Below are 25,702 nucleotides of genomic sequence, written 5' to 3'. Positions count from 1 at the left end.
GGTCTGGTCTGATCTGTTACATCCATTAGTCCGAGGAGGCATTTGGCTCTTTTTCCCGTCTGAAGGGATATGTCAAACTGTTAGCAGTATACGGCCTATTGGCAGATAACATCAAGCAGAGAATTGAAGCATGTGCTTCAAATGAAAACATTTGCTAAAAGGCTGACAGACAATGCAAATTGTCCATAAGCCAATAACCATTGAGGCTATTTGTCTCAGCTCTTCAAAACAGTGACTGTGCCTTTATTTCTCAAATAGCTTTAATCAGTCACCGTAGATTTTTGCTTAAAATCAGGAAAAAGTTTTAAACTGTTTAACTCCAGTGTTTCCCCTACCGTTAAATAAGGGAAGGGGGGGGGGGGGGGGTAGGGGGGAATTCCCAGAGGGAACCTACGCAGGAATTCACCATGTGGAAAATGGCTTGGAAATTGCATTGATGTGCAAACGCTTCTTTCAGGAAAAGGAGAGCGGCCAATTTCAGCATCTTTTAAGGTTTATTGGTTTATGTAATGGTTGTTTGTTTTTTCCGCTGCCTTCGTCGATCTGTCCGCGTCCACGTCTCCTGCTCGCTTTGGCAGCGCTCGCTGTTATGTCGCTCGTGGTGTCAAGCAGCGGGTCTACCAAAGTCACCCAGAAGCCAGTCCTGCAACCGTGAGAAAAGCCTGCTCTGTGATTGGATTACCTTTTGAGCGCCACGTTGCTTAATTAATGAAAATGACCCTGGGGCAGAGAGGGAAGCCATTGTCTGCACAGTGACCAAGCCCCTGACCATCAACAGTATCCGTAACAGGATTTCACAAAGTACGCCAGGCGTTCTTAATTTGTTGGCTTGGACCACTACAGATCTTGTCTTCCCTTCAGTTTGTGGGAGTGACTTTTCAACCACTAGTAGTTCACTTGAGGAGCAGTAAAAGTAGACAGTTTTGCCTCAGCATTAGCGCTAGCAGAGCTTTTTGCATCACATGCCGTCCAGTTATTTAATCTTCATTTCCATGTTGCCAAGCAACAACTGATACCTGCAGATCATGGCACGTTTAAATTCATTGATTGCTCATGAGAAACAGTAGCTATGGTTCACTGGGTGATTTGTGAACCCCTCCCGCTTTCCATGCTCCTTTCATTCCTCCACCTTTAACTTTCAGTTCGTAGAGGATATAAAGGTGGGCTGGCGCTATCAGGGTGACGACCCTGCGTGGTCTTCTGAGAGGTTCAGCAGAACCAATCTGACCAGATTAGTTTACATTCCTCAGTGGTGAATGTCTCTCTCTCTGGAAACTATTACCTGAATTACCTCAAAATCAAAGACCTCATCCTATTATCTCAGCAGGATCAGTCAAAGCGGACTCGGTCTACAACTGCCAACTAAGATGTTAGAATAACAATGCATACCTGTTGCCTAGACAACCAAATTATTTATTTTAATTAGTCAACCATAAAAACCTTCCACATCCTGAAAGCTTTAAGAATCGCAACAATTATCATTCAAATAAAAAATAGTTTTAAAGTTACCCTAAAAGAAATGAATAAAAGTTATAAAATGAACCTTATATTTTATATTGTGTTTTAGTGAGTCTCAAACATTCTTTCTGAGCTAACTTTTTCAACAATACCCACACACACACACACACACACACACACACACACACACACACACACACACACACACACACACACAGACAGCGCAGACACTGACCTGAGATTCCTTCTCTACAGCCTTTTATCTCCATCACTGCACTTACTTACTGACAGTGGCTAAATATTCACAAAAGTGTCCCCACTCATCATGTAGATGAAGACACGTCGGAGACAATGACGTGCTTTGAGTCTGCAGTCGGTAGAAGACAGACTGACTCTTGTCCACCAAAATAGACGTCTAACAGGAAAAAATCTTTCATGAAAGCAAAGCTCACACCAGCCATGGTGTCATTTCTGAGTAACTCCCTTGTGTTGAGGCTGATATTATTATTGTTATGATTATTGTAGGATTACCGTCACCATGATCTTCTTCTAATCAACGATTTCTAGTTTTCATATTGTGTATTTGTTCTCATTTGTAATTTACACTAAACTCTGATCCTTGTAAGAGAAAAGAAAAGAAAAAAGCTAAAATTCCAAACAATACAGAGCAGCCAACATAAAAAGACTTTTCCAGACACTGGGGTTCAGAAACATTAAGCTTAGACAGGTGTCAAGCTTTAACAGGCCCGCTGCTACAAATGCATCTTATATTTTTCAAGTGCCTCTTTGATGTTTTAAAATCTCATCTGAAATTTGGTAAAGCATTGAAAACTGCCTTTTTCCTCGCATCGCTTTTCTATGAAGTCCTTTTGTTATTCTTCTCCCCCCACAAGTGTTTGTGGTTTCAAATTTCTCCTCAGCTTACAAAGATCTTGAAGTCTCTGAGCTTCTGACTCCATCGGGTTCACTGACTTTGCATGCTCGGAGGGAAAGTTTTGATTTGGACAATTCAGGGGACATTTCTTTACGGCTTCCATTCCCATAACTAAATATTGAATGTGTTATTGCAACATTTGCTATTTAATAAGAAAAGGAGGAAATAAAGTAACAACATGGGACAGAGTAAAGCATTCCCTGCCTTGTAACCACTGAGCTGTACAATTTAAATATTGGAAAAAGTAATATATTCATTAAATCCCCTCCTGAACTAATATCAGCTATTTGTTCTGTTTCGCTTTTGCTTTCTTTTGCTCTTTCTAATTTGGCCTCTCTTTCAAGGAAGATAAACAACTACTAAAAGACAACTACTACAACTATGAACTACTCATACTACTAGAACCAGGCTTCCTGCAGGTTCCCCACACGAGTCAACTTCAGGCTCTATGAGCTCAGCAGCTTGTAGGATTTATGTGTGGATTATGAATTTGATATGCAGTGTCAGTGCCAGGGGGAAAAAAACACACACAAAACGAGCGTTTACCTTTTTTTTTTTTTACAAGTGGATACAGAGAGAATGAAACATTTTCAACAATATGGAGCAAAGACAACATCTTGCTTCTATTGTTTGGTGCTTTTCTCCCGACTGAGGAATAGTCTTTCATTTCCCCATTGATTAGATTGGCGCGCAACTCTTTGGTCTCCCTCCAGTGGGCTTGTGTGATAGGAAAGATCTTAATCCTCTGCAGAGTGCAGGGGTCTGCTGTGGGGGGGGGGGGGGGAACTCTTATGAGAACATATGGTCACAGAGTGTGTGGCTCCAGGGTCGTGCCTGTTGGTTTTTAATAAGATCACCACAGCGCAGCCGTGTGTGTTCTTTTATTAGTCATCATTTGCATGAAATGATGGAAACTGGAAATGGTCGTGTGATTGTAAATGTGTGTCGTTCTGAAGAGGTTTGCTTTTATTTGGGGTTCTCGGAAGTTGAAGTCCATGAGCCTCAGAATGCGTGGGGGCTCTTTGTTAAGCGTCCTCTGCACTGCTTTGTTCTTTTCACTGGCGTCTGGGAGATCAAACAATGGCCCAGCCTTGCCCAGCATTAGCCCTTTTTTCTTATAGATTTATTTTTCTGGACAAGGTGTGAAAATACTTTTTTACTACAGGAACTGTACATTCTGTGTCCAACACAGTCAAGATGGGAGTAGTGAATTTACTTTATTCCCCCGGTGGTCATTTTTAACTCACACCACACCACGGAGTAGGAACCGCACGTACAGCTCTGACCCGCTGTTCAAAATCTAGGTCATAAAAGTGTCAGCTGGAGGAAAAGCACTTATCATCTCATAGGTTCCCACCTGAAAAAATGTTGGAAACAAATGGGTCCAGCATCTGAAATGATAAAGCATCAAAGCTAATGCACTACAGATCTGTAGCTACCAGCTAACTTTAGCTACCTGCTGCTGGTCTTAACAGCTGTGGTAGGTAATGGATCACCCAGAAGTGTTTGCTTTACAAACAGCTGTAACCCAGGTGTGAGATTAATTAGTGTAACTCTGTGTCTTGGAGAAAATGCTTTAATGGTCTGAATACATTTAAAAAAGAAACTGAATATTTGGACATGATCAAATCACGGATATCTGCAATATTAATGTTAACCTCCTGCTTCCTTCTATGAATATAACCACATCCGATTAAAGAGACGTGAAACAGAGCTTAAAGACTACACGCTATGAATTTACCGAATCAAAGTGGAGGTGAAACCGTTTCTTTTTATTGATGTGTCAAAGTCACTAAGGTATAAACAATTGTCACAGCTAATGCTCCTTACTCACTGAATTCTAAATAAAGGAAACCTAAATATTGCTGTTGAACTCTATCCATCTGTGAGTACTGACATGTTCCTCTTGAAGTTGTCAGATCTAAAATACCCTTAAATAAACACATGTACCTACTGTGTGTGTGATATAAATCCAAAATAAACCATACTGTACTGTTTATAAGTCATGAAAAACCGAAAACCTTTAAAGTCCCGTCTAAAGTCAACTTTTCCACCTATTTGAACATGAGCGCTGCATCATTAATCGCTAGTATTACATCTATAACACGCCACACACTCCGCACGCTCCGCGTTCATTGCTAATGTCCTCATTTAGACCAATGGGACGACATGTTTTCACAGCCGGTGTGTGACATCATCACATTTCAAAATCACCTCATAAACGCATACTGCTCGACTGAGGACGGGTCTGGGAAAGCTTATTAGCGCCCCTCCATCTACCAAGTCATTGTCTATGGAGTGACTCTGATCCGAGACACCATGAATGATGAAAAAAATGAAGATTATAAAATTTTGTGTAGAAGTAATAACTATGCAATGTCTGTCCTTTGTTAATTTAAGCATTCATTAGTAATCCGGCGCTCTAATGGATATCTTAGATTGATCTGGCCATTGAATAGTTTTTGGAATGTCCACAAATAATCTTGCCCTTGAAAAAAAAAAAAAATAAGAAAAAGAAACTCCCCCTACCTCAACGCAAACCCTGGAGAAATATCAAACAAAGAAAATCTTACAAAAAACTAAGTCACTGGTCAGCCAAAAGGTCTTAAGTAAATTCCTAACAATACTTCAAACAAGCAAAAGGGTGTTTCCCAACAGCATTGTGCTTGAAACCTCTGACCAAAGACCACACAGGTCTTTGTGTGCAGAACACAAAGTAAAATATCTCTAAAACTGACACTTTGAGGTCCAAAGCGAGTGTTTGGCAAAGACATTAATGTTTCCCCACAGAACTGGTGACTCATCATTTTTCTGTGGTTCAAACTGATGCTGATATCATTCCTCATTAACTATTAATCATTGATTGAAGCTTTTGCTCAGAGTTAAACTTTTTCGCTCATCATTCGCAGTTTTCTTACTTCCAAATCAGCAGTGGAAATCAAAAGCAGAAATCAAAAGCTACTAGAATGGAGGTTTTTACCAAAGGGATTTTCTCACTTTCTTTTTACTCTTAATGAGGAAAATCGATCAATTTTCAGATTTTCCTTCAGTTCCTCTGTGTTAATGGCTGCTGCTTTTGTATATAATGCCACTGATGCGTCTCAGAAGAGAGTGGCAGAAGTAATTTTTCTAACATTTTTAGCCATGCACCAAGTATTCTCAGTTTTACTAGTTCCCCCCGCCGAGCCTTTGCCCCCTGAAATTAGCTGTAATCGCTTTAAGTAGTAGTTGATCTGCTTATGGTTTCACTACACACAAAGCCAGTTTCTGCCCCAAAGAATCATGTGACATCTGAATCTTTAACCCATCAAATGAGCTTAAGCTATTCTGGAGAAGCAAAGTTTGATCCCATGACTCGGCAATAATCCGCAGCCCTTATTTCCCATTGGCTTTTTGGATTACAATATGTTTCTTCTTTTCTGCTATTAGCCCTAAAACATCCCACATAGCCTCGGGTTTCTTTATGAAAGCCACGTCTAATCCCTCATTACCCCACATTCAGCCGTTTATTGAAATGTTAGCAAGCCTCGCATGTGGTCGTGATGGATTAGTGGATTCAGCGTTTCTCACTTCCAATACATCTTTAATACATGCATATAAATAATGCCTCTTTTAGTAGCTCTTTGCATTGACCCGTGTGTTCGCCCCTACACGTCTGTGCCACCATGCTGGTCTATGAAAACCAGGGCCCCTCACAGCAGCCACGGTTAAAGACGCCTTTTGTTAGATCCTGCAACTGTTAGAAGGGAATAGACTCGAGTGTGCTGACGTAACCTATTAAAGGGAAGGAAAACATTGTATAGTTGCTGCTGAGTGGGCCCTGGAAGGCCCCAGCCGCAGAGGAAACTGGGAACAGGGGGTTGGAGGATTAGAGGTTTTCTTTTTTTTCAGACTTTAGCTTTACTTTCCCCCACTTTTTCCTCAGTGTTTCCCCCCCGTTTCCTTTCTTTGTGAAGGGGTACTACATTTGCTCCTTGCCTCATCACACAATGCTCCCTTTTTACATTCAAAGACAAGTATGACTGGCAGATGTGAGTTACCGCTGTAGCTTTTCTACCACAAAATGAAAGTTCACCGCAAAGAAAGATCTCAGATGAGTTTCCAAATCAATACACGACATGATTTCAACACATACATTCACCTCAATCTTCACATGGGAACCTCAGATCACATAATGGTTATGTATTGTCTTGAGCGTTGTTATTTTTTAAAGTGGCTTTCTTCTCCCATCCCACTTCTTCCAATAAAGAGTAGACATCAGCAGTTGCAACCACATGTTTGTCTTGAAGTACCCACTTTGAGAGATCCATAGAGCTTTGCCATGCCACATCCAGAATTTGAGGATTTTCTAAAACCAGAATAAACATAATGCTATTTATGTCACCAACAACAAAGCATGAATATCTCCGACAATACTCGATGGCATGTGATGATTCAGAGGGTTACATGTAGTGTTTTCAGGCATAATCAGTACCAGAGCTACGTCTGTTTCTCCTGCATTTCTCTCATGCTAAACCGGGCCGCGTTTATCTGCTACCGAGGAAGCACGTCTGCTCTTCGAGAGCCGTCGACCCCACTTAACGTGAATTTGAAAATCATCGCTCAGTGCCGCAAACAGAGACATAACCCAAATGAACAAACAAAACAATTTAATGACCCTCTTTTGTGCCACCAAAGGAAAAACAAAAAACATCTCTTATTTTCTTTTCATCCCAAGAAAAATCTGTTTATTTTCATTGGGTTTGTTTATTTAGTCCATCTTCCAGCGCTCCTCCTTTTGTCTGGCATGCTTTGCCGCGCTGCCACTTGCGCCAGCGAGTCCACTTTCCACAAAACCAGTGACCCCAGGGACAGTCCCGCTGTCTTCGTCTTGCTCGTCTCCCATTTCAGAAAGACACCCGAAATGTAAGAGCCGTAAGTGTTGTCCAGACGACTTATTCTCCCTCCAGGACTTTTTTGCCCATTAGTCCCGATTATTGGTCATTAAACAGCATTTTGGTGTGCGTCCTTCCTGCTCCGCGCTTCTTTGCTGTTTGCCTGCGCTGAAATAAGACTGCAACTGCTGTTATCTACAAATTGAGAATACGTGCAGCATCTACACCAAACATCAGGCGTAAATACACTGATATCAGCAATATGCTCTTTAGTACATAGCAGCCTTTTGCATACTCAGGCCATTTCTCATGTAACAGGTGCCGAGATAATCTGTTAAAATGTCTGCTTCTAATATGAAGACCATGTGAGGATTAGAAGCAAGAGCACATACCAGTGAGGAGAAACACATTTGATCATAGTTAGTCCCTCGGCGCTCTACAGTAGACACGGAGAACGAAAAGGGCGAGAACGACTGCAACGGAAAATCTTTTCAAGCTGTGAAAATACAACTTATCAAAAAATCCTGCTGGAGACGGGTCACATCCCCTCACTATCCCACATTTGCACAGAACAAGTCTGGTTTGCCAATGAACAGTCTGCTGCATATGAGGAGTGACATTCAAAATGTGAGCAAAATAGGAAACTGCCTCATTAAATAGCAGGAAGCTATTGTGCTCCATCCACAGGAAGACTATTTTGCATCTTCATTTGGTATCCTTGCACACAGAGCAATCACCGTGCAGCCAGGTTGCCAGGTCCTGCTTATTAAAGTAAACATTTACATCTTGCTGTTTGCAGTTACCACGTTGCTCTTGTATTTCACCAGTGATCTTACGTCCTACTTTTCTGTGCTTCGCAGTGACGGACAGGGAAGACAAAGCGTTGTCCTGTCTGTTAGGTCTGGCCGTCCTTACCTTGCGGGGGTTAGAGCCCAGGGTCAACCCGCAGGACATGATACATTTACCCATTCAACTCCTGCGTAATGTCCCCTGGCAGTGCTGTAATGGGCTAATTTGTTACTATCATTGAACGAGTGATATGCTTAACTGTGAATAATTAGTCCAACTGAACAATGGTGTCTGCGAGACACAAGAACTAATGTAGAGTAACGATTTCTCAGTCACACACAGCACCACTGCCAGTTGGTTATAACACTCTTTGTCTCGATTTTAATTTGGGATGCTCTGCACAGATGGCAAGGCACATCTCAATGAAGCGTGAACCTTTGAATAATGTAAGGAGGACATGCTGCAGAATGCCGTCCTGCTTTCCTGCTTTTCATCTGGCACGTGCAGATTTTGCGTGTCGTTACATGACAATGACCATCACAGCCCTACATACCATGCCATACTATCCTAATAATAATAATATAATATAGTGCAGCATCACATATTCCAGTGAAATGTAATTTTCTGAACCTGCTGGGAGTAAGGAATTAATAAAAAATGTATACAAATCAATAAATCAGAAGTTTTTCTCATTCAAAGCACAGTTGAGCTTTCAAGTACCTTTGACGGGTGTGCAGTAGGTTTGTGTTCTCATTTGCATGTACACTGCTGAGGATTCAGTCAGATAGCAGTCGCGGTTGTTATTATCTTTATTTAAAAAGGCGGACAGAAGGTTTTGAGTTGTATCAGCGTTATTGGAGCTGGAGAAGTTCCTGTGAATCAAACGAGAGCAGGGAGAGATATACTGACATCAGCAGACAGGAATCCTCCAGGAGTTGCGTCAGAGGATTGTTGATTCTCCAGAGTGTGGCACTCACACACGATGGTGAAGCTGTGCTGGTAACTAATAATCTCAACTCACGAGAGGTTTGAGATGTACCATATCCATGACATGGTGTTTGTTACTATGACAAATATGTAGAAATGGCCATGACAACACCGCTTTACTGTAAATTAAGGAACTCGTTCACATTGGACTTGTTGAATGTGTGTGAGGATAAGGAGATGATAGATGATGACCCTTCCCCTCTCATCTGTGTGTGTAATGTATGCATTCTATCGCAGGGAGGATGTTTTTCTGCTGTGGTCCTGCGGTCAGTTTAGCTCAGTTCAATTTGTTCGAATCGTTTTTTAGTAATTTGATCGCTTGACGAGCAAATTTAGACAAAATGCCCCATAAAGGACAGCTGGACAAAGCCAATGATTCTGACACTCTCATCTAAATGATGGATTGTGGACGCCGCATAGTTGTAGCCCAGTGTATTAAAGCATTAGATGAAATGTTGTCGTTGGTATTCACTTGCGTGTTTAATAAGTGGCTTCCATTTTGTGGCTTATTTGAAGATCATTTATTGGTCTCTATAATAACGCTACGATACCATACTTTAGAACATCAGAGCAGCCTTAGATTGCAAAGCCAGAGACTTGAGGAAGAAGTTAGGTGCCAATTCATCTGTGATTTACATTAGCCTTCTTTTGTTTCCCTATCCATAATTCACTTGTCTGCCTCTTCATCATGATTGATGAAGGTAGAAAAAACTCATCTCCCTCCCTGAAGCAAGTGGCGGGTGGCTGGCCGCTAGATGAAAGACAGAATAGATGGTTTTCAGGCCAAAGGTCACAGAGGGCAGCTGGGCATTTGGCTGACCTTTGACCTAGGACCTCACGTTAGCCAGAACTTTTTACTTTATGGGATTAGATTAGGAATGCCTCGTACCCCTTTCTGTGTAAATCACACCGACACGGATGCACTAACTCTCAAAAACATGATCAAGTATTGTGTGTAAGGGTGCGATGGGGTCAAACTCTCGAGACCTCTTAAGACTGGAAATGGGTCAGTTCCAGTCTCTTAAATTCAATCTGTTCTCCAGGTATCACACATTATGCTGGTGTGTACATGACAGGCAGTAAAAAACACAAGGGTGTCCCTCCTAAATGATATGTCCTTTAGGAAGGACACACTTTTCTTATTTTTAGTGAAAACCGGATAAAGCCTTAATCACAGTATATATTAGCATAGTAATGCAAAACAAATATGTCACAACCTCTGAATTTAGGTGCTCCTATCAGAACTTCCTCTCAGCTTTATGGAAAATATTCAAATAGATCTGGGGAATCTATAAGGGACGTAACCCTATAATGGTTAATGCCAATTTACGTTTAAACGTCTGTTTTGCTGTCGCTGATCGAGTGGAAAGGTTGTGGAATTTCATCAGTGAGCTTCTCTCCACCGAAACGCACACAGAAGTCATTCTCTTGGACAGCTGGACAAGCAATTAATACTGAAGCAAATGTCCCGACACTGTGCGCTAACAAGCTAGTCTGATGTTAGTCTCGTTGCTCAGCAAAAAGCAGGAAATTGAATCCATGAACGGTCTCAGGTTTGTGGATAAGTGCCGTTTCGTGGTGTGTGAGGTAAATTTCAGGTGCGTATGAGTATAACATTGGGATTATCGGGGGGGGGATCCTGTCCAAAGCTACGTTTCTGTGAGAGCCAACCAGGTTTTCTTTCTTTCAAATAGAGAAAATATGTTTGATTTAGACTCGTGTGTGTTCCTTTTTGGGAGCTTGCGTGAGTGTAATCTATCAGAGGACATGTTTACTGTGGAAGTCCCTTTTGCTCTGAGAAACAACCAAAGTGCTCACCGACTACCTTATGTGTACTCAAAGGGGATTGTTTGAAATGAATCACATGAAGGAGGGGACTTGGACATGTATACAAGATAAATATAATTATTCTATCACCTAAATATTTTTCTGGAAACTAAATAAATATTCTGGCGAGGAAATTAAACATACGTATTGCTTTGCTTTCAAAAGAATTTGTGTGAAAAAGAAATCAGATGAATCCGATTGAACGTCGGAGATGGTAAACAGACAAATATCACCAGCCGTATACTATCATAACACAATATGCTCCGGTTTAGGGAGTGACATAGTTTTATATGTGGAAATATGGAAAATCTCATGATCACATTTAGCTTGTCCGGTTTAAGATAAACAAGATAAAAGGTGTAGTGTTGACAGAGCGCCAGTAACTCTGTTCATCTCCATGTGACGGAGCCAGACTTTTAGGTAAAGTACAGCTGTTTGTGGCTGGCAGGGGACTGTTTGGAAAGTTATACTACAGCACATATTGTGTGTGTGTGCTGTCATTCATCTATCCATACTCGTTTTTTTCCAGAGTATTCTGTGTTGATTTGCTATTACGTGACTCGGTGAAACAAAAGGAATCAATCCAAACAGACACTCAGGCCTCAGCAGGCCGCCTCCATCAGCAGAACGTGTGTCCGACTCACGTCTGAACCCGGGCTGGACTTCAATCCGGGACTTGGCTTACAATTAAACAGACTTTATTGGAGAGGCCGTGTGCACGCCAGAACACTTCCTGGGCAGTCTTCATTTGTTTGCAGTGTTTATCAGTCAGTGACAGGGGGTGTTTATGTGTACGGTTCTAGTAGGCCCTCGTGACCCTAATGACCCGACTCACCCCCATCCCCACCATCTCTTCCCTCCCCGCGAACAACACTAGAAAGTAGGTCGGTTACATTTTCTTCTCTGGATGGATTTCATAAATGTACGGGTAAAGCGCAGTAAAGCCGTGGGGGTTGTAAACATCCTGTTTTTATCAGGAGGCGTTTAGCAATATGCTTGAACATTTACATGGGTGAAGAAGAGTAAGCAACTGGATTTACTGCGTTAAACATGCATTCCTTTACATGTGTAAATACATAGCCTTCATTTTACAGGAAAAAACAAGTTCAACCATTTAACAGTAGGTTACAGTGAGTCTTTAGATCTGCAATGAGAACGGCTGAAGAAGTTCTTCACAAAGTTAAAGTTAAATGTAACGTTGGTGCCACATGGCAGCTTGATAGTGGTCCAGTTAAATTGCCTCCAAGCCACATCACGGCAGGATAGTATGTCAACTCCATCATTATGGGTAGCAGCCCACCGTCCAGGGTGAGAACTGAGTAATGATGTGAAATGTCACATTGCTGTGGCTCTTTTCCTATAGAGAACATGTAAGCACTCAGCCGATGATGCATTGATTCATTTACAGACGCACGCTGACGTAAGAGGCTCTGTCAGGCTTTTTCAAGTGCCAATCTTTTCTGTGTAACGCTGTCACTGAAACCATTTCAGTGTCGAATCAAAAATGCAAGAGTAAAGATGTATTATAAACACAAAGTAAATGCAATTTGAAAGACCTTTATTGTGGGTTGGCAAACAATCTTCATGCTTGACTTGCAAATAAAGAAGATCTTCCCGTTGAAAGTTTATTTGTGTGGTCTTCCCAGGCAACTAGACAGGTCTAGACACTCCAACATAAGCAAGAACACAGTGACACAGTACTTTCCAAACCATCTTTTTAATTACTGTTTTCCAGCAAGCTGGAATGAAATTACAATGGCAACACAAATGTCAATAAACTTCGCCTCCGTACTGTGACTTCTACTATAAAATGAATCCCCCTAAAAATGTCAGTGTTTTTTGGGAAGCTGCCCATTTTTTTCCAGCTCCTGTCTTCTGAAAGATGAAGGTTTTTCAGTACAGTTTAGTAAGAGCTGCAGTCGATTTCTTTCCACGCAACATATTTGGCTCCATCCGCTGCAAACTTCTCCAATCCATCACAATCTTCCTCCAACGGCTGATCCCAGCTCTGCCTCAGGGGCAACACTGTACAGTAAATGTACACAAAGGGAGTTCTAGTTGTGTATTTGTGCCTACATGTCCGTCCATATGTGCCGCATAGTGAGCATCTGTATTCTGTGTTCGCAGTACAGTTTCTTCATGCAAATTGAAATCCTCATAGAAATAATATCAAAGCAGAAAAAAGAAAGCTCTGCTTCATGGTCTGCCAAACTATCAACTTAATTCTGATTTCTTCCGTGTGTTGTTCAATATTAGCGGTTATATGCGGCTACTCCGAGTTGACCACTAGAAGATAAAATTAGCAAGTGGTTGCATGGTACTTGCTTTGCAATGTCTCTATTGGAGGAAAAGGTTCCATGTGAAAATGAAGAATTTACAGTTTCCCAGAGGCTTCAAGCAGATATGTCTCCAGTAGTTCTTTATTGATGAGTGCAATGTTCTTGGTAGCCAGCTGTGATCACAAATGTACTGAATGAAAGACAGCTTGATCACAGGAATGTGGCAGCCTTTACTCTAGACCTGGCCCACAGCGAAGAGAGGACAGACTCAATCTCTGAGTCTCTCCATTCGCCTCATCAAACAGCCCTGCGGATCTCTGGGAATCAGGGTCCAATCTGGCTCTGATACTGCATCTGCGCTGTATTTGTGCATGCCGCGCTCAGTGGGCATTCTCCCACCCACTGCAGGCAGCTGAAGCACTGGCCTATAGCCCACATCGGTGCTCCGGCACCCCCACACACTAGGCATGGTTCATATTAGCTCCCCTTCCCACCCACCCAGGCCCTGGGATCCACCGCCGTCTGGCTTGCCTCAGCAGACCAGAGCGCAGCTATTGGATGACCGTGAGAGGAACGACGTGGTGAGACGGAGCCATGCTAGAGCCCGACAGGCCCGACGCCACTAGTGCCTCATGCGAGGTCACCTCCCCCCCGGGTAGATGTCTCGTGTGAGTGATTGCGCAGCGAGCGTCTACCATCAGATTAACTCGCTCACCGGATGTTGCGCAGCTCTCGGAGGCGTTTATCTGACGGTACTGGAGGCATCGTGTTGTTCTTGAGTTTATTGGAAGTCACTTAAGAGGTTTTGCCATGACCGTCAGCATCGTTTCCTGATGTGGAATCGAGTGAGAATCAATTATTGTGTCTCTTCTTGTACTTCAGCTTAATGCATTTGCATACATTAACGTGGTATAAATGAGCGTTTTATGAATCATGAGTCATTTTTCTTCACCTAGAATTCCACTTCTGCGACGCAGCGAACGGCAAACTAATTTTACCCCGAGCGCCTCTAAGCCATTTGTTTGTTTTAAATCCTCTTGCCTCCACATGTTGTGTAGAGATTGTCATTCAAAATCATCATTCATTGTCAAACCAGCAATTTTGTCCTTATTTTCTTTCCGTTAGTTAATTAGTGGTCAGCATGCATAAGAAAATAATGACAGCTTTGTTCCTCAAAAAATAAACAGGCTAATGTGTTAAGCAGGAGCCTCTCAGATGGTTTACTGAGCTGCCTGTGTCACTCCAGGTGGCTCAGGGTTAACACCGCACACACCGGTACGCTTAAACTACCAGTGGGCTTTTCGTCATATTTATTTTTACAACCAAAACTAAACCTTCATTGAGAATTATCCCTGATTTTGTGAATGAAGAATTTGTCAGAGGTGGCAAATGCTGCACATTATGTCTGGCATGCAGGCCTTTCCCAGGGCCCCCCGCTGACCTTTTCCATCCATGTCCTTTTCAGAATTAAATTACTGTATGTTTTGTAGTTTGCTTCGGGAGACTTTCAACAGGAGCTATAAATCAAAAGCATTAAGTTTACCTGTTGAGATCATCGCTCATATCAAATATTAACTATTATATTCTCGTGAGGGCTTTTAAAAACACCTTCAAGTTACGGACAGAATCCCTTTATAGAACACTGCCTTATTGCCCCCAGTGGGGCCTTTTATTATTATTTAAATCATTTCTAATCAATTAGCCCACGCAAATAGCTTGATAACTCGTGAAGCAGCTTTGCCTTTCTGGTGTTAAATGCAGTTTCCAGTCTGTTCAGTTTGAATAGCACTACCTTTAGCAGCACAATATCTCTCCTCTATGCTCATTTTACTTTTTCTGGAAACCTTATTTCCTTAAGTGGTTTGATGCTTAACCATCCCCAGATGCAACGTCTAGATTACAGACAGATGCCTCATTTTTAAAAGAAAGTATAATGAAAGTAAAAAAAAACTTCCAACAATTGAAGTTAGTCACAACTCTTAAATTGCCAACTACAAAGGGTGCCTGCGTATATTTTAAGTATTGCGAGACTTCAAAAACGTGTGGTGAACCCAGGCAGGTTGAGAAACATTTTGAGGCAAGTCGGAATTGTACTCTTTTTTTAAGATCCTACATGTCTTATGTTGTCAGATTACACTACACAGACCCCCCCACCGGCTGCTGGAAGCTCAATCAATCAAATAATAATGAATGTCAAGCTGCAACTTGATAAGGAGTTACGTTTTAAAACACCACTCAGTCTTGTGTTGGAAACGTATGGTGTTATTCAATTAGTGGTATTTATTATTACTCAACCTAACTGCATTTTACTCTACACATTGCATATACAGTATTGCATAACTAAAAATAGCCATGTATTTTTTTTTTAGAAAAGGGCCTTTTGGCATGATGTTTCTTAACATGGATGTTCTATCAAATTGGATTAACCAAAACACTGACCTACTACCCGCTTCACACACAGAAACTCACAATGTTTTGACTGACTTTTCCCTGCAGTGTAGTAGTTATGGTGAGTGATGTGAGAGTGGAAAGGAAAGAGACAGAAACTTTATCCCGTCCTGTGTCTGCACTCCAGCACTGCAATTAAATCCCTTTCTGCTATATTACCTCCCATCTGTTGCACACTGACCTGTTGGTTGGTAAGGCGTTATGGGTAACCTGCCCTTAACCCAGTGGTCCTCAAACTTTTTCGGTCACGACCCACTTTGCAGAGAGACATATGTTCACGTCCCACCGCTCCAACAAAATATGTACACTGTGCATTTTTATTGAAGTAACTCTTTGTGTCTCCACAATCTATGTTTTTTCAAATAATGGAATAAAAAAATCATTTTCAAGAAAAACAGATTGCCAAAAACAAATAAAATGTACAACCATCTGGTTAGATGAATGCAAATAAAGTTGAATCTCTGCAAAACATAATACATGTTTGGCAGAAAATAGTTTATTGTGGCTGTATTTATCCTGTTTTGCAGTAAACATATTTTCAAGTTAATAACAATAATGTGCAACCTGTCCAAACAAAACAACAAAACAAAAATCTAAATCAATGCAGATATGTATATATATATATATATATATATATATATATATATATATATATATATATATATATATATATATATATATTTATCACCATTAGTAGCTGCAATTAGACTGCTTTCCAATACAAATCTTTTCAAAACAGTGTAGCATGTGATACAGCCACTCAATTCATGTTCAGCTTTGATTTCTATTTAGTTTTGAGAGGCCACAGCATTCCGTGCACTTTTCACTTTCGCAATAAGTGCTCAATATAGTTCTTGAAATAAAAGAATTTTCCCATGCCGCCCACCTGAAATACCACTGCGACCCACCACAGGGTCGCGCCCCACAGTTTGAGAACCCTTAACCCAAGTCCTCCACATTCATGTCAGTGAACTACACAGAGAAAGATGCCGAGCTTCAGTTCCTGAGAACCTTGTTGACATAGAAATCAATACCTTTCTTGTCTCCTCGTGTCAGAATGTGGCTCTTTTATGTCCTGAATTGAGACAATCCCATTCAAAGAAAATAGGACGGTAAAACCTGCTGGGATTATAGGCTTGGCAAAATGCTGCTTTCTTTCTTCATAACAGTCAAAAAAAGCTGCTTAGTTTCTCCAAAGGCAGCCAAAAGTTACTTAGCTGAGTTATGTCAAGACCATATAATTCTGGAAAATGTACTGTGAAATATTTTCTGTTTAAATTTTTATTCTTCAGCGCAATGAATGTGTTCGTCTAAAGTTCTAGTCTGGTCCACGCATTAGCCTTGTAGGCACGCTTGGAACTCATTGCCATAGTGAAAGGTTGGTTCTGGATGACTATATAGCAACTGGCACGTCACTGTATATTTTGCGAGAAATTAGTGGATGGTTTCTGACCTCGACAGTTAAATGGTGTTTCACAGGAATACCCTCAATACAGCAGATATATTTTAATGGACATCTGGATGGAGAAAGCTCTTGACGAATAGATTCTTCATGTTAAGTCACGCAGGTATATTGAAGGAGTTTTTGTGCATTTGAATTGCTAATAATACAGCTCTACATAACTGCTTGGTCTGTAATTAAAACATATATTTGCTGTTCAAATATCAGAAATCTTTACAACAGAAATTATGTAAATAATAATTAAGAACTTATGTGAAGATTTTATGCATTGCTGTATTTGAGCCTTTCCTTTGAACAGCATTTGTTTGTCAGGCCACAAACAATGCCTTGCTACCAAGCAAATAGAGGATCATCCACAATAAAGGGGGGGTGAAGCACATTGGTGTCGCCCTCCATTCAACGCTTCAACACCTGGAACCTCGTGGCCTTTTGTCTTGCGTTTCTTTCAGATCAACATATTGCTTTTTCAGACACTGGCAGCAGACGCTGTGTCTCTGGAACTGTTGGCTTGATTTCCGTCACTGTGGATATTAATGTCCACAACAATTTAGCTAATTTCAAACATATCAGAACGTTTCTGTCTGTGGATGTAACCACGATATTTACGCATGGCATGATCCATATTGAAATACATGTTCTGGGCAGGCTGGTGAAACAACCGGCCAATGGAATCCTCATACAAACTCTCTAAACATTGGACAAAAAGCCATTGGATTGTCATCACCGCAGGGTACTGGAGGAATACAATTTACTGAGCTTTGGGAACTACAGACTTTTTTCAAACTTCTGCATGGTCTATAACATTGTAAATGGTTTGGCCCCGCCTCCACCACGTGGCTTTGTGTTTATGTAGCATGTAGCTGAAAGTGAGACTCCCTCTCTTTGCAATGGAAGTCGTTGCTTCTCCTTGCAGGCAAAGATGTTTTAGGCTTAAAACTCAAATGTAATATTATTACCAAAATTCTATGGATTAGCAAGGAAAGCAGAGCTCCTTCAAGAAAAAAAAAGAAGAAAGAAAAAGTCTCTTTTCTATGTCATGTTCACCGCACAGGCAAAGTTCCTTTTGACACCACAAAAGAGTGTTGCAAAGCATCCAGTAGTCCTTCAGTCAGGCAGAGCTTGAGGAGGAGCAAAGTATCTATTTAGTATACAAAGCAGCCAGATATTACAGGCCACCGTTTGCTAGTATTTCATGTGACCATTTAAACCATGCATGTGTATAAAACTATGCCGTGAACATATCAGCTTTTTGTCTCCTTAGCATCATAATCTCTCACATATGGATGGTTGGAATGCAGACCAATGAAATACTGTGTCTGTGGAGGAAATATTTAGATAACTGGATAGATCCGTCAACAGTGAGTGGGCATCTTCCTTCCGCCGGACCCCAGTCGTCTCTGTCTGCGCCTTTAATGTGGTGGTGGACACAAAGTCTCTATCCCGTCTGTTTGCTGCTTTTGTAGTAAAGTAGTGAATGCGGCCTGAAGGAAGTCTGTGCCTCGCTCTCCTCATCTCTCCTGTCCTCAGAAGTGATGCCAGGTCACTGAAGGGAAAGGAGTGTGCACGGCTTCACACCAGCTGTGAAAGCTCAAAGCAACTCCCAGTCCAGGTTTCTGCAGCTCGCCCACTCTTTTGATTTCTTTGAGCCCACACTTTGCTCTTTGCCTTTGCTCTCTCTAATGATCTTCATGTCACCCCATCAATCTACCAGACCCTATATGTAATTTCTTTTGTGGAAATCCCGCTAGTACAGGATTAATTGATCGTGGAGCGTTTCCACTTTTGGAGAAAAAAGGCAAATGATTGGGCTTGATCTTGTGAATCTGAGATCAGATTGACAGAAATTGGGACATTACTAAAGTTTAAGATACCTTATCCTTCATCTAAGAGATGTCAACTGAAATCTCTCAATTCAGTGGAGCTTTCCTAACGTCTATGCAGTAAGTCTCGCAAATCTCCCGGTGGATACAGAGACACTCTGTAGTCAGAGTGCAGAATGAGTGTTTGTAGGTTGGTGTCTTTGCTTATGCGGCAGAGGAGGAGTGCATGCGAAGTTTGATTGATGTGTGGGATAATTTCCTAGTTGGCAAACATTGACATGCTCACCGCGTCATGTCTGGCCTATTTGGATTGGCAGAGGTTTAGTGCTGATTGGCTGGTCTCACTAAGGACTACGTAAGACAGATTTGTTTGACTGGGAAATATAAAATACGAGGAGCTTGATTAAAAACCACATTGCCTCCATTTCACCCCTTGTTGGCCTCATTGGTTTTGACTCTACATAATTTATTTGCACGCAGTTTTTTGAACAAGATCTTTCCCTTTCTGTTTTGCGTGCCCTCCACAATGATATAAGATTTATAGAGACATAGTAGCTTGGGCAAGCTAACATGTGTGCTTTCGCCTTTTTCACAAAGATATAAGAACAAAAAATAGAAAGCCAGTTTCTGACTTTCTAATTGGCCATTTATGAAATACAACTCTAAAAATAGAAAGCACCTAAATCTTAGGCTTGTTCTTTTCCAGGCCTGGCTCTCTCTCTCTGACCACAGTGGGCCAGAACACTTTGGAGCATCCAAAAGAATCAGGATCATTATTCCATCTGAACATATTCAACATAAACATATAAAGGCATGTTCTCTCCTGTGAATTCTGTTCTCATGATTGGACAGTCAGTCAGAAAGTCTTCTGTAGAAGGCTCCTGGAATCTGATGGAAGAACCACGAGTGCCCAAGAAGGCTTTAGATTCGTTGCCTTTCCCCTGCTGATAAGGCAGCTCCCATCATGCCTCACTCACACACACATAGTGCAGAGAGAATACTGCTGGCTGCTGCTGATGATCTAAGATCACTCCTGCTTTTGAAATTGTAATGGAATAGAAATGGAGACTAGAAAGCGTAATAAAGTCAGTGGGAAATACAAAAAGAGAGGCGGCTAGTTTCAACATGGAGACAACAAAGTGCTGGGAGAATCATGACTGGCCCATCTTAAACTACGCTGTTGGTTATAGCAATTGTTTTCCTCAAATGGCAAGTATGCAGATGTGAAGGAGGCAATAGTCATAATGTACGCATGACTATATATGTTTCTCAAAAGACTTACGTTAAAAAAAAACAATTTCGAAAAGAAAAGGGGGATGATGGATGACTTCTGCTGAACTGCCGCATAATGCAATATCCCAAGCAACTTCCTTCCTTTATTGCAGATTATGTGAGAATCTTAGTTTATCTTTAGAGATTTATACTGGCTTTGTTGCGGATTTATCTTAATGTTCTACGCCAGCGGCCACATTTTGTTATCCTCATCTCTTCATGTTTCATGCTTTGGTTTTTGCCTAATTGTCCTGCTCATTTTTTAAGTTGCATAAGGCCTTATATTTCCTTTAATATGTGTGGCTGACAAATTATGATCTCCTTGACAAAGAAGTTTGCATTCCAGCAAGATGACAGTGATAGGCTGCTATTAACTCAGAAATGAGAGTGGAATTGAAATTGTCTCTGCAAATTCCAAAATAGACTGATCACTCCAGGCATTCGATTTACAGTGGTTAGGATTTATGCAAATGTGAGGGTTTTATTACCTTACAGTAACCCTCCCCCCCAAAAGAAAAAAAGCATACACTTAACTCGTGGAACATATCCTCCAAATATCCTCAGCACTTTGTGCAGTACTGGAGCACATTCATTTCATGGCGTACCCATCACTCTATCCCCCGTCTCTTTGCTCACTGTAATTTTAAACTTTTTAACCCTCACTAGTAATGTAATTGCGTGTTACGTTTGAACACGGCAGTACGTTTTACTGTGGGTCCTCATGGTTTCATAGAGTTCAAAAGAAGTCCGACTCCAACCCCACCAAAAGAAACTTTCGTTTTCTCCATCTTCTTTTTTTTGTTTTTTTTGAAAATCCTTTTTTTTATTCCCTTTTCCAGGTTTTGTATCATAAATATAAAATGAGGCTTGTTACACTGGATTTTCTTTAAATGCATGTGGGTACACTTAATGTTTTATGGGTGGTTGTGGCTTGAATGGAAACCAACATGGAGTTGTACACCGAATGCCTGCCACGCGGGTCAGTCACAATGGGGGGAAATATACCCCTACCGATCTGATTGGAAATATTTGCTGCATATATATAAGAATTAGGTATTATTGGAATACTCTACCCTTTCCCTCCAGCTGACACTCATCACACAACTGTGAAAGTAAACAAAGATATGAAGCTGCGGGTTTGTTATAAATGTCACCCAGCGAAATGATAAAATATCACAGTAAGACGCAACCTTAGAAGTTAGAAGTTTGAGTGGCTTTTTTTGTATTGCTCTTGGTTTCCCCTTTCCTCATGCGGTTTATTATTCTTCTCTTTGGCTTGCATCTCTGCCAGCTTTACAACTCCTTCACTCCTACACACTACTCACCCTCTGTTAGGAGTTACAGTCGAGAGTGTGCAGCATGCTCTCTGCCGAGTTCCCCCGTCTGCCATCTGCTCAGGAAAGAGGCGTAGCAGCCGAGCCCTCATCGACTTGAATTAATGATTTCCATCTATTCGTACTCATGCCGATGTCATCTTTAAAAAAAAAAGTCAGCTCTTGATGATAAGCAAGGCTCGCCTTATTTTTCTTGGTCACGTTCCTGATAACTACTCTGTCTTATGGAGAGGAGGCTCCCTCCCGCTATGTTTCGGAGCACCAGAGCATGAACTGAGTTGTTTCTTCTTTTCTTTCTTACAATTAATGTTTTCCTTAAAAGATCCATTTAGAAAAGATAGAAGGAAGGAGAATTCTAATCAACCTGTGATGTTCAGCCCGACTGTAATCTCTGTCAAACTGCAATCCAACGCCAACACTTGCAAACAATTATACTGCTGGTACCCAAGGGCCCGATCTGAATGGTGTATTTGCTCTTGCGCTGCCTTGGGAGATTGTGTGGTAATTTAGTCAGCTCCCTGGCTGATGGCTTGTGAGCTGCTTTTACAGCCGCAGCCCTCTGTAGATCTGCGGCATTATTAAAACCAGACCGCAAGTGGGATATTACATCGTGGTCTAATGCACCGAAGCGTACTGTGTGGTATCCCATTGTTCCGCAGCCGCCTCTGTCACTGTCCTTTTGCAGACAGACGCCAGTCCCGAAGCAGGCAATTTTCCTTGCTGGCGGCCCGCCAGGAGCCTGTTGAAGTCATCCTCCTCCCCGCCACCCTATTTTATTCTCGGAGCCCCTTTTTGACAAGGGCCTTTGGCTCGTGCTGAGTTCGAGATAAACAACAAAGTCCAGGCCCATGGATGCTTTCAGAAGGCACCTGGCGCTCTTGTTTCAGTTTGTTGATTGCATCACACTTACGTCCCTCTGATGATATATTCAGATTTGATCTGCTGCAGCGTTAGAGGGGCATTATTAATCAGTGTGGAAACTGCTGAGTTTATACAGTAGGATATTTCCCTCCCAACTTAATAAATCCAAATTGGAATGTGTAACTAACAGCATGTTTTTCCTCTCTGTAGGTGACTGCGACAGATGCAGACGGCGGCTCCTTTGGCTCCATCACCTACTCGCTTGGCTCTGGCGTTAGCAGCGTGGTTCCGTCTCAGTTCACCATTGGCAAGGAGACTGGCCAGATCTGCACCAGCGCTTCACTAGACAGAGATCAAGGGCCAGTCAGCTTCGACTTCACTGTAACTGCAGTGGACGGGGTGAGCCGCCGCATTTTGACATTATGCTTAATATGACTCCGTTAAGCCACAGAGTAATCCTATAAACACAGCAGCCTTGCTTTGCGTACAGTAGGGCGAGCAGAGACGTGGCCAACTGTGCAGAAAAACTTTTTGATTTGAGCTGCCAAGTAAAAATCTTGAATGGCTCTCCCTGGCAGGCTTAATCAAAAGAGTATTTCCTGTTCACTTGCCAAATAGTACTTAACAAATAAAAGGTTTAAAATGAAAGAAAATTATTGCAGCCATGTTAAAGCAATCAGAAGGAGAAATGCCCCAAACTGTCAAGGCAATAAGATTTTAACAAGTCGGAGTGCCGCCTCCCTCGTTTTTTGCCACCTGGTCCAAATGAAAAGCCTGCACTGTATTTTCTACAAATGAAAAGCCTATAAAACAGATTGTTCTGTTTCAGCGGGCCCTCTCACCCTCCATGGGTCATGACATATTGCTCTTTCCCGAGGGAAACTATCAATCTGTATCCCTGCACAACCCTACAGGGAATTTCACATTGAAATTTCAACAGGTTTCGCTGCTGTTTTTTTTTTTTTTACTTTTACTGACTTTCGCTGTTAATGTGGCCTAAATCCTGCTTTCAGGTGTGTTATTCCTGTTCATGATTTAATGTATGTGAAGAAATAACAAAAGAGCTTTTTGTTTCCTCCACAGGGCGGACTGAGCTCAGTAGCCTATGTAAAGGTAGACCTGGCCGACATTAACGATAACAGACCCGCCTTCTACCCAGTCAGCTACGCTGTCAGTTTGAGCACGCAGAGCGCTCCTGGGACGTCTGTCGTCAGAGTGACCGCCTATGACCCGGACTCAGGCGAAAATGGCAGAATTACATACAAAACAGTACCTGGAGGGGGCTCCCCTTACTTTACTCTCAACAAAGAAACAGGTAAGCACAAGTCAGTTCCTTCCAGCATATTGAATTTTTGTTTACATTTTTAGCTACTTAAGTAGTTGAATGATTTTGTCTGAACATGTCATGGTTTTTATATGTTTGTCTCAACCTGAGTCACTCACTTTTGTAGGAGTGATCTCCCTGTCTCGGTCTGTCTACGGGAAGGCCAACTCTGTGATCCCCATGGAAATCTCTGCGCAGGACGGTGGCGGCCTGGTTGCCCTCGTTAGTGCCAGGGTCAACATTAGCGTGGTGGCGGGGCTGGTGGCCCCACCTGTGTTTGAACAGACTCAGTACCACTTTTCTGTATCAGAGGACGTCTTGCGGGGGACAGCCGTAGGCGTCGTCCAGGCTAGCACTAAGACAGGTGGGGACAACAAACACATGCCCTTTATTCTTCTTTGTCACTCTGACCAGCCGACATATTGACTCACTCACAGACACCCATTTTTTGAGTTCCACAGCCCGGACTGAAAAGTTCAGAATACATTCATCAGTAACACTGCATTAAGCTTGAGTACGAGTTTCTTTACTGCTTCCCGTACCACTTGTAGAAACAGGCGCTGGGCCACTATATACACTCTGAAATGGCATAAATCAAAAATACCATTTCACAACTGTGTTTTTACATTCATTTTCTGCGTATTTAGCGGTCTATTACAGTCATGAAAACTGAAAAATAACATCTTTAGAATATACAGTTACTTCAGTGCTTTTAGTGCAGCCTCCAGGGTCATGAGGACTTGTCTCTGGTTTTCATCATCTTTTTCCCCCTTTGCAGGCACCTCTCGAGATATCTCCTACACCATCAGTTCTGGCGACCCAGGGGGCTACTTCACCGTGGACCCTGACACTGGGGCCATAAGGACCAGTGTGCCACTGGATCACGAAGACCAGTCAGCTCTTGATTTGGAGGTGCAGGCCCGCAGTGGCAACCCCCCTGCGTTTGGCCACACGCGTGTCCACATTGCCATCGCAGACACCAACGATAACCCGCCGGTTTTCCTGCCCTCGTCCTCCGAGTCCCTGCTGCTGCCGGAACATACAGAAATGGGCACGGTGGTGTATCGTGTCCAAGCTGAGGACAGAGACTCTGGGGTTAATGGGCAACTCACCTTTGACCTCTCTTCTCCAAGTGGAATCCAGAGGACCTTTAGCATAGAGCGCAGCAATGGAGAGATCCGATTGGTGGGGAGCCTCAACTATGAGATTGCTCCCCGCTATGACCTACAGGTGATCGCCAAGGATGGTGGAGTGCCACAACTTAGCGCCACCTTTGTGCTGGTGGTTCATGTCCAGGCCGAGAATGATCAGGGACCTGTATTCGACACCCTCACCTACCGCGTAGAGCTAAAAGAAGGGACTCCGATAAACACGCGTTTCCTGCAGGTCAGGGCTCTGAACAGAGAAACCTCAGGCTCCGGTTACCTCAGTCCCTTAGCATACCGCCTTCGTCCAGATGGAGATGCTGCAGGGTTTGGCATTGCTGCAGACAGTGGCTGGCTGTTTGTGAAGAATTCCCTAGACAGAGAAGTCAAGGACATGTATCTCATAACAGTGCTGGCCAGCCAAGGTTATGGACAGTTGAAGAAGACGGGTAGTGCCACAGTGCGGATATCGGTGACTGATGAGAATGACAACTCTCCTCGGCTGACACAGGAGAGGGTCTTCATGGCCGCGAGAGAAAACCTGCCCGCGGGAACAGGTTTTGGTCATGTGACGGCGTCAGACCGGGACAGTGGCCCTAACGGACGCCTCAGCTACCAATTCCTGCACCCTGATCGCCACTTCCAGATTAACTCCCACACAGGTTAATTGAAAATGTGATATACTAATTGCTAAATTAAGGGTTTTAAATGTTGGTCAAAGAGAGAGATGCTTGAAGAACACAGCAGGCATCAATGGAAAAATTGTTGCTGAACGATGATTACCTTCTAGATTCAATTTTAGGCAGTGTACCCCAAAGCTGTTGCTCATTTTATTTCCCCTGCAGATTTAGCCAAAAATAACCGAGGAAGTCGGTGGATCTCAAATGT

The 25,702-nt window shown here is 42.3% G+C and overlaps 1 protein-coding gene across 1 annotated transcript in view; it reads left to right on the top strand.

Annotated features, from left to right (window-relative positions):
* The window catches only part of LOC120823681 (protocadherin-16), a 66,510-nt gene that overhangs the window by 25,987 nt on the left and 14,821 nt on the right, over window positions 1–25,702 (top strand). The window contains exons 3-6 of the mRNA XM_040183876.2: window positions 22,556–22,744; window positions 23,429–23,660; window positions 23,797–24,033; window positions 24,448–25,476. Coding sequence (XP_040039810.2) covers window positions 22,556–22,744; window positions 23,429–23,660; window positions 23,797–24,033; window positions 24,448–25,476 — 1,687 coding nt within the window. The remainder of the gene's footprint in view (window positions 1–22,555; window positions 22,745–23,428; window positions 23,661–23,796; window positions 24,034–24,447; window positions 25,477–25,702) is intronic.

This window comes from Gasterosteus aculeatus, chromosome 1, assembly GCF_964276395.1.
Source record: "Gasterosteus aculeatus chromosome 1, fGasAcu3.hap1.1, whole genome shotgun sequence".
In the NCBI taxonomy this organism is placed as follows: domain Eukaryota; kingdom Metazoa; phylum Chordata; class Actinopteri; order Perciformes; family Gasterosteidae; genus Gasterosteus; species Gasterosteus aculeatus.
The sequence above is the reverse complement of the archived record's forward strand: the minus strand, read 5'-3'. Positions and strand labels throughout refer to the sequence as shown.